Source organism: Molothrus aeneus, chromosome 22 (genome assembly GCF_037042795.1).
Source record: "Molothrus aeneus isolate 106 chromosome 22, BPBGC_Maene_1.0, whole genome shotgun sequence".
Classification (NCBI taxonomy): Eukaryota; Metazoa; Chordata; class Aves; order Passeriformes; family Icteridae; genus Molothrus; species Molothrus aeneus.
This window is the reverse complement of record NC_089667.1, coordinates 3,735,014-3,751,478: the sequence shown is the minus strand read 5'-3', so window position 1 is coordinate 3,751,478 and position 16,465 is coordinate 3,735,014. Positions and strand designations below refer to the sequence as shown.

The 16,465-nt window shown below is 46.8% G+C and overlaps 1 protein-coding gene across 1 annotated transcript in view; it reads left to right on the top strand.

Moving 5' to 3' along the window:
* The first annotated feature begins 104 nt into the window (after positions 1–104).
* Positions 105–16,465, top strand: part of NCAPD3 (non-SMC condensin II complex subunit D3) — a 40,494-nt gene continuing 24,133 nt past the window's right edge. Inside the window, exons 1-16 of the mRNA XM_066564327.1 lie at positions 105–181; positions 1,037–1,191; positions 1,865–2,027; positions 2,812–2,987; positions 3,075–3,248; positions 3,754–3,815; positions 4,075–4,162; positions 6,001–6,134; positions 6,808–6,880; positions 7,177–7,299; positions 7,443–7,695; positions 8,932–8,994; positions 9,173–9,256; positions 12,056–12,129; positions 14,565–14,699; positions 16,188–16,408. Of these exons, the coding sequence (XP_066420424.1) occupies positions 121–181; positions 1,037–1,191; positions 1,865–2,027; positions 2,812–2,987; positions 3,075–3,248; positions 3,754–3,815; positions 4,075–4,162; positions 6,001–6,134; positions 6,808–6,880; positions 7,177–7,299; positions 7,443–7,695; positions 8,932–8,994; positions 9,173–9,256; positions 12,056–12,129; positions 14,565–14,699; positions 16,188–16,408 (2,039 nt within the window). The 5' untranslated portion in view covers positions 105–120. The remainder of the gene's footprint in view (positions 182–1,036; positions 1,192–1,864; positions 2,028–2,811; positions 2,988–3,074; positions 3,249–3,753; positions 3,816–4,074; positions 4,163–6,000; positions 6,135–6,807; positions 6,881–7,176; positions 7,300–7,442; positions 7,696–8,931; positions 8,995–9,172; positions 9,257–12,055; positions 12,130–14,564; positions 14,700–16,187; positions 16,409–16,465) is intronic.

Below are 16,465 nucleotides of genomic sequence, written 5' to 3'. Positions count from 1 at the left end.
CGCCCCGGCCCGGCCGCGCCCGCCCCGCTCCTTCCGGGGCAGCGGCGCCCGCCGCGATTGGCCCGCGCCGCCCCGCGCTCGCCATTGGCGCGTTCGAAGGCGGGCGGCGGCGGCGGCGCGATGGCGGCGGAGCGGCTGCGGAGCGCGCTCGGCGGGTGGCGGCTGCCGGAGCTGGCTGCAGGTGCGGGCCGGGAGCGGGATCGGGATTGGAATTAGGAATAGGATTGGGATCGGGGTTAGGATTGGGAGCGGGGCCGGGGTTAGGACCGGGGCCGGGGCCAGTTTCTCGACCTCTTTTCCGGTCTAGGTCGCTCTGTCTCTCGGTCTCTCTGTTTCCCGGTCCCGCTCTCTGTCCTAGTCTCTCTGTGTCTGTTCCGGTCTCGGTTTCGGTCCCGGTCCAGGTCTCTATTCCGGTCTCGGTCTCTGTCCCGTTCTGTCTCCCTGTCCCGTTCTGTCTCTCTGTCCCGCTGTCCGTCTCTGTCCCGTTCTGTCTCTCTGTCCCGCTGTCTGATTCTGTCCCGTTCTGTCTCTCTGTCCCGCTGTCCATCTCGGTATCGGTTTCTGTTCCCTCTCCCGGTCCTGTCTCTGTTTCCGTCCGGGTCTCTGTCCCGGTCCCAATCTTGGTGTCAGTCTATGTGCCGGTCTCTCTGTCTCGGTGCCGGTCTCTCTGTCTCGGTGCCGGTCTCTGTCGCTCTCCCGTTCTGTCTCTTTGTCCCGGTCCCGGTGTCAGTCCCGGTCCCGGTGTCAGTCCCGGTCCCCCTGTCTCTTTGTCCCGGTGTCAGTCCCGGTCCCTCGGTCTCGGTCCCGGTTCCGGTGGCTCTCCCCGGTCACGGGGGTGCGGCTGAACCCAGGCATTGGGAGGCTCCTGGCACTGACAGCGTTGCCCTCAGCCCGCCCGTGTCCCGCTGGATTTTGGGCAGTCCATGCTTATTTTGGAGCCTTATTTTGGGTGAAACGCGTTTCGGAGAAATCTCACCCCTAGCACTTATAAACGGTTTTTTTTATTATTTTTTTTTATTTTTTTTATTTCTCTCAGTGTGGGTGGACACGGTGTGGGATCTGGATTTCACGGAGACCGAGCCTCTGGATCGCTGGATAGCGGAGGAGATCACGGCCGATGGGCTCGACACCTTCACCCGCCTGTACAGCGCTCTGGCGCCCTTTGCTGCCGGGGACCAGGAGAGCAGAGAGGTGACATCCCCTGAGCACAGCCAGCCGCTCTCACTTTCTCTCTTTCACATCCGTCTTGCCTTGGAATTGGCAAAATATTCAAAAACTACTCAAACAATTCTTGCTCTGTGTGCTGGAATGCTTCAGAAGGAAGTTATTCCCAAATTTTAATAATAGAACTCAGTATTAAATCATTATACTATATTATATTATACTATATTATATTATACTATATTATATTATACTATACAATATTGTACTATATTACATTACATTATACTATATTATATTACATTATATAATATCATTATATATATCATATACATTATATATTATATACATTATGTATATTATTATATTATATACATTATATATATTACTATATATTATTATGTTCTATATATTATATTTAGTATACATAGTGTTATTATAATTATTGATAATAAATATATTTTAACAATTATTAATGTTAATTTATTAATTTAATTATTAATATATTATAAATATTAATAGAATTAAAATACTATAGATATTAATAATTACAGTAATAAAATAATTACAATAATAAAACACTTTTAAAAGCAGATAACACATAGGGAGTTGGTCATGGTGGCACCTGTTAAAATCTGAATAATGGCTAGTTTTGGACATCCATGTTGTTATGGGATTCCTGACTATTCCTGTTTTGCCTCAGAATGTCTGGACCTTGTTTGCTGGGAGCAGCCTGTCCCACCAGGCCCTCGTGGCCGTGCTGCATCACTTTGTGCACGTGGGCCAGCACAAAAGAGCCAACACACAGCAGAGGGTCTTTGCTCTGCACTCAGCTGGGCTCTACCTGCTGCTGCTGGAGATCCCAGGTGAGCCCTGAAATGTTCCTCTTCATGCCTGGGGACAGCACAGGTCAGGCAGGGTCGGGTTTGTCACAATTCCAGGTGGAACAAGTGGCGATGTTGGCTTGGTGGCCCTGAAATGCTCAGGGGTTTCACGAGCTGAGCGTGGTGTGAGTGCTGAGCAGTGTCACTGGACCCCTGCCACAGAGGTGTTTGGTGGCCCCAGAGCGGGTCTGTGTCCTGTGGCAAGGTGGCAAAGGAGAGTGCACAGAGCTGGAACCACACAGGTCCCTCTGCTTTGACAGTCAAGGCAGGAGCTTATTCCTGTTCCTGTAAGCAGGGAGCATTTCACTGTGCAGCACATCTGGATGGGTTTGATTGTGCAAGCAGAAATGTCAGTTTAGAATGACCAGCAGCTGAGTGTTTCCAGCAGGTTTGTTCACAGCTGGATCCCTTTGCATTCCAGCATGCCCTGAGGTTTTGCTGATGTCCAGGGTGCAGCTGAGATGGAAGGGGTCATTCAGCTGGTGGTGCTCCTGGAATGTGTCACTGCTTCAGGCAGCTCTTTGTTCTTCTCATGAACGTTTTTAGGCTCTGGGGCACCTGTGGAGAGATCATAGAACCACAAACTGATTTGGGCTGGGAGGAACCTTAAAGCTCATGTCATTCCATGGGCAGAGACACTTTCCACTAGACCAGGTTGCTCCAGCCTGGCACTGAGCACTTCCAGGGGTGGGACATGATGCTCAGGTGGTTTGATGTTCTCTGTATCTTGCCTGGAAGAGGACTGATGTTTGTCTTTTCTGGGCAGGCAGCATAGCCAACCAGGTGTTCCACCAAGTGATGTTTGACAAATGCCTTCACACCCTGACAAAATGCTGGCCTCAAGAGATGAAGAAAAGGAAGAAGGCACAGTCTCAAAGCTCTCAGCCCAATGCCAGAAGGAACAGAAAGAAAGGGAAACCATGCAGGAATGACAGCTCTGGTGTAAGATATTTGTGCAATTTTTTCAGATACAAATCCCTAGTTATAAGCAAATTGTTGGCAAGCTGTTTCTCTTTTCTGCCAATACAGATGGAAGAGATGTTGGAAGAGGAGAAAGAAGAGGATGATGAGAATGTTTACTTCTCAACAGAAGATCTTCTCCAAGTCCGCAACGCCATCTTCCTTCTCTTGAAAAACTTCCTGAGGCTTCTGCCCAAGTTCTCCCTGAAAGAAAAGCCTCAGTGCATGCAGAACTGTGTGCAGGTAAGAATGATCCAGCTTGATGAGCCTTCTGTCCCCTAACCCAGACTTTTTGGGGATGCAGAGCACTCCACATGGAGGAGGTGGCAGCCCTGCCTTCCATCACCTGGTCCCTGATGGGAACTGGGGAGATGTGGGAGCAGGGTGCCTGCCCTGTGTCTGCCTCTCCTACTGAACACTTGCAGGTGTTTTGTTCCTGGAATCAGAAGGGTTTGGGTTGGAAGGGACCTTAAATCTCGTCTTGTTCCACACCCTGCCATGGCAGGGACACCTTCCACTGTCCCAGGCTGCTCCAAGCCCTTGTCCAGCCTGGGCCTGGGCACTGCCAGGGATGCAGGGGCAGCCCTCACTTGTTCCTGGGGGGAGATTCTGGGCTTTGGGCTCTGCTTTTGTTCTGTTCAAGGGAGGTGTTTGAAAGTTAAACCCAGTGGTGTGACCCCAGACATCCAGAGCCCTGCACAGCCTCCCCTCAGGGCACTGAGCTCATCTTGGCTCTCTTCCCTTGCAGATCTTTGTTGAGATGACCAGCTTTGAGGCAGTGCTCCACGAGTTCGAGTTTTCAGCAGCCATGTAAGCAAAAAATTCTTAATAATTCTTAGGGTTTATAAAATGGTCTGAACAAGTAAAGCCATCAGTGCTTGTGTTATTGTCCAGTTTGTATAAAAATGAAAGTGACAAATTCTCTTATAAAGATAATTGGAATGTGTTCCACGTGCTGACTGCAAAGAGCATCTTGTGAATATTGAATGTTTCACAGTCAAAGAGCTCTTTTAATAGTCACATTTACTCTGATGAGAGGTGAAGACATCTCTTTGCTTTCTTTCCTTAGGGATGTTAATAAAGCCAAGTACATTCCTGAGCTGGCCTATTACGGACTTCACTTACTGTGCTCCCCTCTCCATGGCACAGAGGATAAGGTACAAGTTAAACAGAATCTTTAACATCCTCACAGCAGCATGGAAAAGGAGTGGTTGCTTCTTTCCTTCTCAGCATGTCCTTTTTGCTTGGATGGTTTTTACTTTTCACTTCAGTTTCCCTCTTTGTGCCATCTTTGCTGGGTCAGAGCAAAGATGGTTTTTCCCACCCCAGTCCTTATTTGCTGCTGCACTTGTGTGCAGTGAATTCTGTGCTCTGCTGACTCTTATGGCAAATGAATTGAAAACAAAGGAGATCTGCAGTGACACTGGGTCTCTGAACCTTAAAGAAGAGAGTTCCAGGTGGCTGCCTTTGCCTGGAATGTTGTGATTCCCTGCTAGATGGAGCTGCAGCACCGCCTGGCAGCGTGTGAGGGGCTGGGCTGTGCAGAGCTCTGTGCCCTCAGTGAGGCTGAGCAGGGCTGGTTCTTCTTCACAGAACACTCTGGGATCGTGGAGCAGCCAGTTCTGCCAGAAATTCCCATCTGTATTTGTTTAAATTGGCAAGCAGAGCAGGGCATCTCCCACTTACCTGAGTGCTGCTGCTCTGCATGGGCTGCTGAAGGTTGGGTGTGCCCAGGCTGTGTCTGGGAGTCTGTGTGCCCCCCTGGGCTGGTTCTGAGCCTGCAGGCTGGGGATCAGCAGCTGTCTAGTCAGGAAAGCCTAGAGAGCACACCAGCCTGGTTATTCCTGAGTGCCAGCCCAGCTGCAGCAGCCTGTGTGTTTCTGCCTCCTTGGTTTCTCAGTGCAGCATGAGCTTTGCAGAGCTGTTGGCGTTTGTGGTGACAGCAAGGTGTAGCCACTCTCCTTCCCAGACCTGCCTCATCTTCCCTGCCTCTCCTGCTTGTTCAGGGAATGTCAGGATCATGAGGAAAGCTGTGGTCCCAAAAACATTCAAGGGAGACAACTCCAAGAGTTCAAGTACAAAACACGCATTTAGCTTAAGACATCTCCTGTGCAAAACCCAGCGAGTTTCCTCAAACTCCAAATGTTTCTGGCAGAAAAAAAAAAATCCACAGGGGACTTTGGAGGGAGCACTTTGCCCTGTTTGGAGGGCAGCTGTTAATGCTTTCAGAAAGCCCTTCTGAGACCTTGCTGAGCTTGCATGAGAACATCACAGCCAGGAAAAGTGTTGTGTGTATTTAGAAAGTGTCCTCGTGGAATTTCTCTGCTAGGAGTCATGCTTTAACCTGTGCTGCTGTTTGGTTCTAAGCTTGATTCAGAATTACTTCATGACCCTGGAGTGCCCATCCATGGAACAGAGCCTGCCAGTCACCTCTTCTTTGCAGACCCTTCGATGTGTGTTCCAGCGACTCCTCAGTGTTGTTCTGGTTTCATGCTTTATTATTATATTTACATTTATTATATAATTATATTATATATTATTATTTATTAGATATATTATATGATTATATTATATTTATTCATGCATTAACCTGTGCTACTGTTTGGTTCTAAGCTTGATTCAGAATTATTTACCTTGATTCAGAATTATTTCATGACCCTGGAGTGCCCATCCATGGAACAGAGCCTGCCAATAGCCCCTTCTTTGCAGACCCTTCAGTGTGTGTTTCTTTGCAGACCCTTCAATGTGTGTTTCTCTGCAGACCCTTCGATGTGTGTTTCTTTGCAGACTCTTCAATCTGTGTTTCTTTGCAGACCCTTCAATCTGTGTTTCTCTGCAGACCCTTCAGTGTGTGTTTCTTTGCAGACCCTTCAGTGTGTGTTTCTTTGCAGACCCTTCAATCTGTGTTTCTCTGCAGACCCTTCAGTGTGTGTTTCTCTGCAGACCCTTCAGTGTGTGTTTCTCTGCAGACCCTTCAGTGTGTGTTTCTTTGCAGACCCTTCGATGTGTGTTCCAGCGACTCCTCGGTGTTGTTCTGATGGTGGAGAGCAGTGGGGGCTCCAGGTGTGAGGCCCTTCCCATCACATCAGCTGTGACCAGCGCCAGGAACCAGGCTGTGAAATTCATCAGGTGACATTCAGAGCTCTGAGCATGGCTGCTCCTTTCTTCTGGCATGCCTTTGCTTTGCTGTTGAGGTGATAAAGGGATGAGACAAACTGGCACTGGCTTTGAAGTTGTTTGTGCAAATGAGGCTTAATTAAAATGTCTGGAATGGGAATTTACCCAGCTTGCTGGCAGAGGGGGAAGAAGGTGCTGTGGAAAGGACCCATTTTCTGTATTTTGCTTTGTGTCAGTTTTTCAAGTCTTGTGTTCAACTACAGAGAATTGTGAAGGAAATGAAAGATTAACATGGAGCTCATTCCTCTGTAGTTGTTGCTCTCTCCTGCTTAATGATGTGTTTTGCCTGTGTTTATCCCCCCTTTTGGGGATCCATGTTGTTGGAAGTGTAGTTTGTGCAGAGATCCCCAGACAACATATAAAAGTAGATTAAGAACAAAGAAGCTTTTCATGTTACCCTTCTACTTGTTAGAAAAGTATGGGAAGAAATTATTTTGTGCCTGCAAAGCCTGGTTAACGTGGGAAGCAAGGATGGTTCTCTGCTCATATCCTGCTGCACTCATGATTCCAGAGTCATGGCCACTTTTCCTGACTTTTCAAATGCATTCCAAAAGGAATGTCCTTGACTTTTCCTCTGCTATAAACCAGCTTTGTTAAAATCTGCTTATGTCTTTCCCCTCTGCAGTTCTCTGGTGGATGAGCTGAAAGAAGCTGTTTATCCTGTTCTGCGAATCTTGCTCCAACATATCTGTACCAAGGTATGCCAAGCTCTGCTACTTCTGGGGCTGGAGAACTCGTGTGGATACATTGGAACATCATTAATAGTTTAGGAAATTTGTTTTCACAATCTTTTCTAAGCAATGAAAACGTGTGATGGTGAAGTAGTGACTGAGGGAGCTGTGATGATTCTCACTGTTGTTGAATGTGAATATATCAGCTCATTAAATAAAAAAACACTTCTCTTAAGCCCTGAAATGCCTTTCTGGCATCCAGAGCAGTGAAGTATCACAGGATGCCCTTGTGTCTTTCAGGTTTTAATTAAATTTTCTCTCAGGTCCCAGACAAGGCTGATTATCGCACCTACGCTGCCCAGGCCCTGGTGACCCTGCTGGACAAACTCCCCTGTGCAGAGTTTGCTGAATTCATTGCTTGGCTTTATAAATACTCACTCACCAAAGTAAGTGCATTTCCTTGATGCTTTGCAGATGAAGGGTTCAATCTCAGCACTGAATAGCTCTGTCACTGCTGGTACCCAGAGGCAAGAAAACTCTGTGTTCACTTCCATTAACAGAGCGCCTCGTGTGCTTTTTCTTCCTGCAGGTTTCCTACAGAGTGTTTGCTCTTGATGTAGCCTTGGCTTTGTTGGAGCTGCCAGAGAGGAGCCCAGGCAGCTCCTTGTCCCAGGATCAGCAGAGTTTGCTAAAGCACAAGTTTTTAGTGCAGGTCATGGTGTTTGGCCGGTGCTCAGACAAAGCCCCCATGGTCCGGAGCAAAGCTCTCAGCAGCCTCGCCCATTGTCTCGAGATGAAAGCTGCTGCTGCCTTGGAGAGCATTCAGGACTTACTACAGAGCTGTGAGTACTGTGGGCACATGAGGTAATGAAAATCATTCTTGAACTTTCAAGGGGATAATTGCTGGGAGGTAGGAGTTGTCAGGAACTTAAAAACTGGCACGCAGAGTCCTTACGTGCTGTGCCATAATGAGCAGTAATTCATGAGCTGTTGGGAAGGATGAAAGTTTGACAAGAAAGTCTCACATATATGTGTGTTTAGCAGAAAGATTTTTAAATGTAGAGTCTGATGAAGAAATAGAGATGGAAGTAAGTTTTTATATAGAAGAAAAGAATTGCTGAGCCAGTCTCGCTGGATAACCAAGGAGGCAAAGGGTGTGTTAGTTAGAAGGGGTTTGTATGGCTTAGAGCATAGGATAAACCCACCCCAAACAAGAAGATGTTTTTACTAAGCAGAAAGATGGCACAGGAGAACAGCCTGCTGATGTTGCAAGTCGAAAAAAGGTCTCAGAATTTTCCACTGCAAGAAAACTGAAAAACAACTTCTAGCTTAAACTGTAATGTACTGACTGTTAGTGATTGGAGAACAGTAACATGAATATGGTAATTATAGTAGTTATGATAGGCTGTAGATAATAGTTAGGGTATAGATTGGTTCTACTGTATTAAGAATCTAAGCAAAGAAAAGTATAAAATGCATTGGAACCAAAAGAAAAGGATAGAATGCAATGTAACCAAAACCAAAGGGCTCCAGGCCTGCCTGCAGCTGGAGCTGACAGCTGTAGACACAGCTCTGTCACCCACCACCCTGGACTGCTGCAATGTCTTAAATAGAATAAACTGCATTTTGGATACAATAAACTGCATTTTGGAGAGCTGCCTGGAGTCCCACATCCCTCATTTAAGCTCTTACAATGAGCCTTGTTCCTTATGAAGCCTTATATTTGGAAGGGATTTATTCTCCTGTATCAGTTCTAAAGAGATTCCTCTGTGAGGCCCCTTTGAAGGATGTTTACAGACAACCAAAATTGCTCATTGGGAAAAAAAAAAAAAAAGCAGTTCATTCTTGCCTGACAGCTGATTAAATCTTGAGTTGCCTTTTGCTTCTGCTAAGTTGTTCTGTTCGTGACTGGCATTCCGAGCTCCCTCAGGTGTGCTGAAGGCCAGATGGCACAATTCAGAGCCTGCACACAGCATCCCACGGCTAGATTGCTCGCCCAAAAAGAATTTGGAATGGCAGGGATATCCAGAATTCAAATACTTGGTTTGATTTCCTTTTTTATTTCTCTTTTTTGGCAGCCTCTGTCCGCACAGTGTTGGAAGCAAACACAAACACTGCAAGCGTGACAGTCAGTGCAGAAGGTATAGAGTCATTCTTTTCCAGTAAGTCTCAGGCTTTTCTTGGCATGCCATTTCCTAAAAAACACACAAATCTGTTAAACCTAGGGCATGCATGAGGCTCTCTGTTTAACACTGAACCATCTTCTTGCCAGGTGAATATATGCTTTTATTATTCCTCAGCTTTTATCTTTTCTTTCAGCTGTGTCCAACCATCCACTGAGGACCTTCCCAACTTCCAGAACTGTGGAGCTGACAGACAGCAGTGACAGTGCTGGGCCTGATGGTATGTCAGAATTAAAGCAGCCTTTCCAGATAAGCATTCAAAGCCTTAATTGAAATCAGACTTTCTGAATTGTATTCATTGTCCATTTCTCAAAGGAAGTGGAGAAATCTGTTACAAAACACTTAAGGGTGATGAAGGGGGTGGAATTGCCAGCCATAAAGTAACACTATTTCCACTCAAGTCTGAAAAATACATTTAATCCTGAAATGCAGATGTCTGTTGGTACTAATGTGGTGGCAACCCTTGTTGAGAAGCAGGTAATTTATTCTTCTCAAATTGTAATTTATGTGGAATAAAACACTTGTAGCTCCATGAATTTCAGGGTAATTAAATCTCTTGCTCCAATGCACAAAGAACTGATCTGTTTTGCTGTGTAAAGCACAGCACCTTTCTGTTCTGGAGGCAAGGATCTGTTTCTCTGCAGCATCAGGTTGAAAGCTGAAAGCAGAGTGTCACACAAAATGTCCTGATGCAGCATGGCAAGCTGCCTCTAATGTGTTGATAGCATGAAATCACCGTGCAAGTTGGCTTTTGTGGCCAGGATGTTCCTCCTTTAAACCTCTCCCTTTCTTTTCCTCTTGTGTGGAAAAGCTTTTCTTGCTAACCTTTCAACCCCTGCCAGGATCTGCACTCTCAGTTCTTGCTGTTCACCTCCCTTGAACTGCTGACAGTTTCAATTCTCTGCTTGCCTCACATCCTGCAGTGCTGCCTTTGTTCCACGCTGCTCCTCACATGGGATCTCCCTCCCTATCTCCAGGAGCCAGGCTCCAATCTCCCCCCATTGAAAGCTCCTTTTTTTTTTTTTCAAACACACTCTGCTGATAAATTTCCTTAATCTGCTCCCTCAGACAGAAAAGTCCTCCAGGCCACTCAAGGTATTGTGAATTCCCCGTGTAGTTGCAGGCTCCTCGTGCCAGAGGATGCCTGGGTTTGTCTCTGATACCCAGCTGAGCACACTCTTGGCACTTGGCAAAACAAATTAAGAAAAGGCTGGAATGAAAAAAGACTGTCTGGAGCTCCAGAGGATTCTGGAATCCAGGGCTCTCCGAGGCAGTCAAGGTGCATTAGCAAAGCTGTCTGGCCCATGCCTGTGCTTGGCTTGTGCCTGTGCTAATTTTGCTCTCCTCTGAAGACCAAACAGCTCATTTCTCTTAGAAAAGAAACAAATCTCAGCCAGGGATAGTCAGAACATGCTCAGTGCTCAAGGGCAGAGATCAGAAGGGTGGGGATAACCTGCAAGGTGAGGTGTGCACTGCAGAATTCCCCCTGCACACCAGCATCAAAGATTCCCTTCCCTTGGGAGTTCCCAGCCCTTTAGAACTTGGGATTTTTGGTTGTTTTGTTGTTTGTTCCCCCCCTCTTTTCTACATCAGAAAGATCAATGCCAAAGTGTGATTATTTGGTCACCTTCACAAGACTGGACTATTTTAGTGGCAAAATCTTGCAGTAGGAAGGTTCTGTGCTCTTCCTGTGCAGCTGCTCTTGGGAGGAGGATGGAAACTGCACTTAGCTGCCCATTAAGAAAGCCCAGATCAAAGTCCCTTTGCTTCCTTTTGGTAAAAATGTATTTTTAAGCTAGTTTTGCTTAGTTCCCTGTGACTAATCCTGTTTTTAATGGCAACAGGATGGATGTCCGTGTGAATCTCTAAGTAACAGATCTCCAAATTTGGCATATCTTTGGGAAATCTGACAAACAGCAATAAATAAAAACCTTAAAAGCCATGATAAAATGCTTGAAGTCCTTATGGCCAGTTAATAGCCTAGTGATTCAAAATGTGAGAAATAATTGATCTGTGTATTCAGTTGTGTGCCACTTAATAACTTCTTGCCTTGATGATGTATTTTTTCCCTGCCAACATGCAGAAATAAGTATGAATATGGCTGTGCAGGGTGAAATTTGGGCCCTAACATGACATCCAGGGAAGAGGGATGTGTTCTGCTTTCCTTGCAGGCTCTGAGGTGGTTCTTTGCAGCTGCTGGTTCAATTGTACACCCTCATGGAATTAACAAATGGAGTCATTTTCCCTCTGCAGCACACAGCAGTTCAAACATTGATGCTGTGTGCAGCTCTGAGGCAGAACTCCCAGGAGGTTGTGGGTGTTGTGAGCTCTGCAGAGCCTCCCCTGGCTCTGTGCTGGCTCCTTTTGTCTGAGCTCTGCCCAGGTAGCTCTTCCCACAGGTACCAGGGTTACCTGAGCCACAGACTGTGCCTGACTCATCTGCTGAGCTCTCAGACTCTGAAGGTAGCCTCACATCTTTTGTGTAGACAAATAAGAGGTCAGAAATTACAGATTCACCTTTTTTTTTTTTTTTTTTTTTTGCTGTGTGTCTCAAGTAATTTGTTCCATCATTTTCTTTTGTGATATATTAAGATGAGTTTTCAAATGAAAGAAGTGGGGAAATGGTTTGGGTTTGTTTTTCCTTCTGGCTTATGCCTCATTCTGGATTTTTCTGGGTGGTTTTAATTGTTCAGTCCTTCTGAAAGTTTTGGGGAGCCGTTTGAGTTTGTTTTTGCTGATTTACTGAGTTTGTGCTGCTTTAGGGTGGGCAGGCCCTGGCACAGGGTGCCCAGAGCAGCTGGGGCTGCCCCTGGATCCCTGGCAGTGCCCAAGGCCAGGCTGGACACAGCTTGGAGCACCTGGGACAGTGGAAGGTGTCCCTGCCATGGCAGGGGTGGAACAAGATGAGCTTTAAGGTCCCTTCCAACCAAAACCATCCTGGGGTTGTGTTGTTCCAGCTGGTGCTGTGAGTAATTCCTTCTTCGTGGGGGTAATTCCTTTTTATCCTCATTTTGGATAGGAAAAGAAGTCATGGCCATGCTGAGAGTGAGAGCTGGAGATGAGAAAACCAACGTGAGGAAATCTGCTCTGCAGGTAGGGTGAGGTTTGCATCCTTCCCTGCTCTCAGTGATTACCCAAAATTGTTAAGTAATTAATTAGGCCACAGCTTTGCTGCAAACTCTGTCACTTTGCCCACTTGTAGCTTCCTGCTCTCCCTGCAGAGTGCCTTAGAGGCATTTAGGATCTTGTTTACTAGCTCCTGATAAGTAAATAATGCAGGCATAATGATGGAAATTTCTCTAGTACCCTTGCTGGCGTTCTGTTATTCCGTCATTTGCAAGGAGAGGCTCTTGTCAAATGTCAATAGGCATTTCAATTAAGAGCCTTCCTCATAAACTGAAGCATATTAACTGCTTAGTTTGTTTTGACCTTGTTAGCAAAGGGATTAGGTTATATCCAGCCTCTTTTTGAGCTCTGTGCTGCTTTCCTTGCTGCTCATTTCTTTAATGAAGTCATTAGCTTTTAAAGAGAGATGCTTCAATGGAAATTTCCTTGTTTTTAAAAAAGAGGTGTCTGCTGCTGACTGCCTTCCTCTGTTAGTCCTCTTCACCCCAGCTCTTCCCCCTCAATTCACACACTGATTTGAGCTTCCCAGTCAGGGCTTTGCAATTCATGTTTTAATGCTTTCTGATTAAGAATAAAAATAAATCCCTCTTCCTTATTATGAAGTAAAAGCTGTGGCTCATACAAGAGGCACGTTACTTTCAAGGGGAAATTGTGACACCCTCCCTCTCCAGCTGCTGTTCCAGAGCAGCAATGACTGGAATGATGTTTTCTGATTCATTTTCCATCTCTGGCTGTGCCCAGCACTCATGAATTGTTAATGTGCTTCACTCTGGGTGTGATGAATCTCTGGTTGCTGTTGGTGGGGGGTAAATTGTATTTTTGCTTTGCCACCCAGTGCCCCTGGAGTGCCCAGCCCAGCTGAACCTAAATGGTGGGCCCAGAATGGGAGGGGATTTGGGGACAAAGAAGGAAGTTCATGGTGACTGCATTCTTGTGAAACAGGAGCTTTAGCCTGAACAGGACAGTGGGGGTCTAGGTAGGATCACTTGGGTTTGGACTCCCAATTACCCTCCTTGCACTTGTTCCAAATATCAAGGCAAGTGCAATGAGATGCCTGTCACATTCAGTAATTCTGTCTGGTTAAGGTGTTCCTACCATAATTAATGAAAAGATTTTGAAGGCTGCAAAGCAGTGGGGAGGGACAAGGGATTTTTTTGGCCTTTTGACCTGTTTTTAAGCTGCCCCCTAGAAAATTCCACAAGTAGAGCACATGTAGTTTGTGATTATCAGTGAAAATGGCAACACCAGAATGGAACTCAAACCCCTTTTTAGTGAGCTCTGCTCCAAACCCAACCAAACATGTTGCAGATGTAAACGGAGCTGGGAACCCTTCGTGGGAGCTTTGAAATGCAACTCTATTGGAATTAAATATCAATATAGCCAGATGGGACATGCTTGGGCTTGTCTGCCCTTGCTGCTTGACCAAAGGTAGCAACTGTGGTGATTTCACCTCAGAGACACCATTGGCCGGCTGGGTGTGTGGTGTTTCGCCCCACAGACACTTTTGGCTGGCTGGGTGTGTGGTGTTTGACCCCACAGACACTTTTGCCTCCTGGGTGTGTGGTGTTTCACCCCACAGACACTTTTGGCCGGCTGGGTGTGTGGTGTTTCACCCCACAGACACTTTTGGCCGGCTGGGTGTGTGGTGTTTCACCCCACAGACACTTTTGGCCGGCTGGGTGTGTGGTGTTTCACCCCACAGACACTTTGGGCTGGCTGGGTGTGTGGTGTTTCACCCCACAGACACTTTTGCCTGCTGGGTGTGTGGTGTTTCACCCACAGACACTTTTGCCTGGCTGGGTGTGTGGTGTTTCACCCCACAGACACTTTGGGCTGGCTGGGTGTGTGGTGTTTCACCCCACAGACACTTTTGCCTGCCTGGGTGCTGCAGCTGGGCCCTGCAGACAAGTCCAGGCCTGCAGGAGCTCTGGTGGTGCTGGGATGGAGCTTCCCCCCATAACAGGGGCTGCTCCTCAGGTTTCCCTCTGTGGAGAAGCTTTGAGGTGATGGTGAAGGAAAGGAGTCGGTTCTGATGGAGGGTTTGGATCCAGAGCTTTATTTATTCTGGCCCTCAGGCCTCTGAATGCAGCACCAGCTCCCACAGAACTCCCTGAGCCCGTGGCTGCTGCTCCTTTGAACCCCGGGGAGAGGGGCAGGGAAGGGGCAGGGAGCCACCAAGCAGGGACAGGAGGGGAGGGACAAAGGACACCTGGATGGCCCAATGCCCCCAGGGACAGAGGGCATCCTTTGGATCTGCCAATCACTTGAGGCCCTTCTGGAATGCCAGGACTGACAGACAGTGCTGGGAGGGGTCAGGGAGAGGGGACTGACACACCTGGGGAGGGACTGGGAAAACTGCCATCAGAGCACACCACAACTCAGCGCTGCTGTTTGCCTGGCAGGTGTTTGTGAGCCTCCTGAGGCAGGGCGTGGTGCCCTGCACGGCCGAGGAGCTGGGCGTGCTGCGGGAGCGCTGCCGGGACCCCGCCGTGTCCGTGCGGAAGCAGGCGCTGCACTCCATCACCGAGCTGCTCCTGGTGAGCCTGCCCAAGAGGAACACAATTCAGTGCTCTCATCTTACTGCAGGGGTGCCATGCTCTTGTCTGCTTATCACAAAAGTTTCGTATCTTCTTGGTGTTTCTCCTGAGTCAGCTCCTCATACTCCTGGCTTCCACACTGTTGTCTCCTTATCACAAAAGTTTCACACCTTCCTGGTGTTTCTCATGGGCAGCTCCTCAGAGCACTGACCCTTTCTTCTTCACAAAGCACCCAACTAACTCCAGTTCCCTTCTCCAGCAGCCAACCACTCTTTTATAGCATCTTCGTCTCACTGGGTACAGCTCTGGCCTGTTAAAGTCAGGCCTGCTCCCAATCTTTGATAATTGGCCCAGCTGCAACTCCTTAGGGCTAAGATTACTTTCTACACTATCTTTATTTTCTTATATTCTATCCCACTACAGTTAAATGGGTATTTATATTATGTCTTGGTTTGGAAAGACAGGTGCCTGCTAAGGAAGGCAGGAGCCTCCCCTGAAGTGGAAAAAATGTAAACCCCCTCCCTCCAAATTTTATAAATTTTAAATTAAGGGGCTCTCAGGCAAAAAATATGGCAGCAGGAATAACAGTTCTTTACTAGGGAAGAAAATAAATTTTCTTTAAAGAAAACTCAGAGAAAATTTTGTTTGTATTTTTTGGGGCCTGAGACAGTGAGGTGTTCCTCAAGTTAGACCCCTGGAGGGATTGTTTTGTGTGAGTAAACAGGAGGTGATAGTGTATATGGAGATTAGATTTATACTCTAAAGCAGCACAGGATTTGAAAAATATAAAAGCTAAAATCCTAAGGCATCAAGGGGAATGGAAATTCTGCCACACCTGGGAAGGGGGAGAGCAGGAGGGACCTCACCAATCAGTTATTCACTCTAGGAGCTGCATTTTAGGCTGCTCTAATTCTTTTCATTACCTTTTGACTCGGAAGTCATGACTCACTCTGATACCTACTTGTGATTTATGCAGAGTGCTTCCAACTGTTGGAAACACTGATTTTTCTGGCTGTTGATTTATGTGTCATGAAGAAAATGTTTATGTTGCTGGCCTTCTCAAGTTAAAAAAAACCCTGAATCACTTTCAGATGTAATGTGTGGATGATAGCAATGCTATATTTTTCTTTCTTTTCTATTTATTCACAGGGGGTTTGTAACTCAGGCTTGGAGCACAGGGTTTATATTAAGCAAAGCTCTTTTTTTTAGTGCTAAATCATCTGCTGTACAGCCTTATTGCAAACCTGTTATAATTCTTTATAGAGTCTCAAAACAAAGTGTTACAGTACTTTAGCAGAAACACCAGGTATTTATCATAGAGATGATTAAAGACCTTGTGATGCTGAGTTTCCCTGTCCCACCTGCTGCCACACTGCTGGGCTTGATTAAAATTCAAGTTTTGAAGTTTGTAGCTGAACCTGGAGGCCTTTGCTGCTCTTACCCATGCATTTGGGATCCCCTAATGATTTAAAAATGTGTTTCTCTCAGTCTCAGCCCAGCAATGTCCTGGTGCAGAAGGCCTGGTTGGACGGAGTGGTGCCTGTGGTGATGGATGCAGAAAGCTCTGTCCAAGAAAAGGCCTTGGATTGCCTTGATCAGCTCTTGCTGCAGCACATAAAACCTTACCATAAATCCAGGAGTGGTGATGGGAAGCAGGAGCTGGCTTGGGATCTGCTCTCCCTGTTGTCTTCAGAAAGCCAGGAGCTGAGGTAAATGCATTTTTCCCTCCCTTGCCTCTGTTAACATTCAGGGATAAAACCCACAAG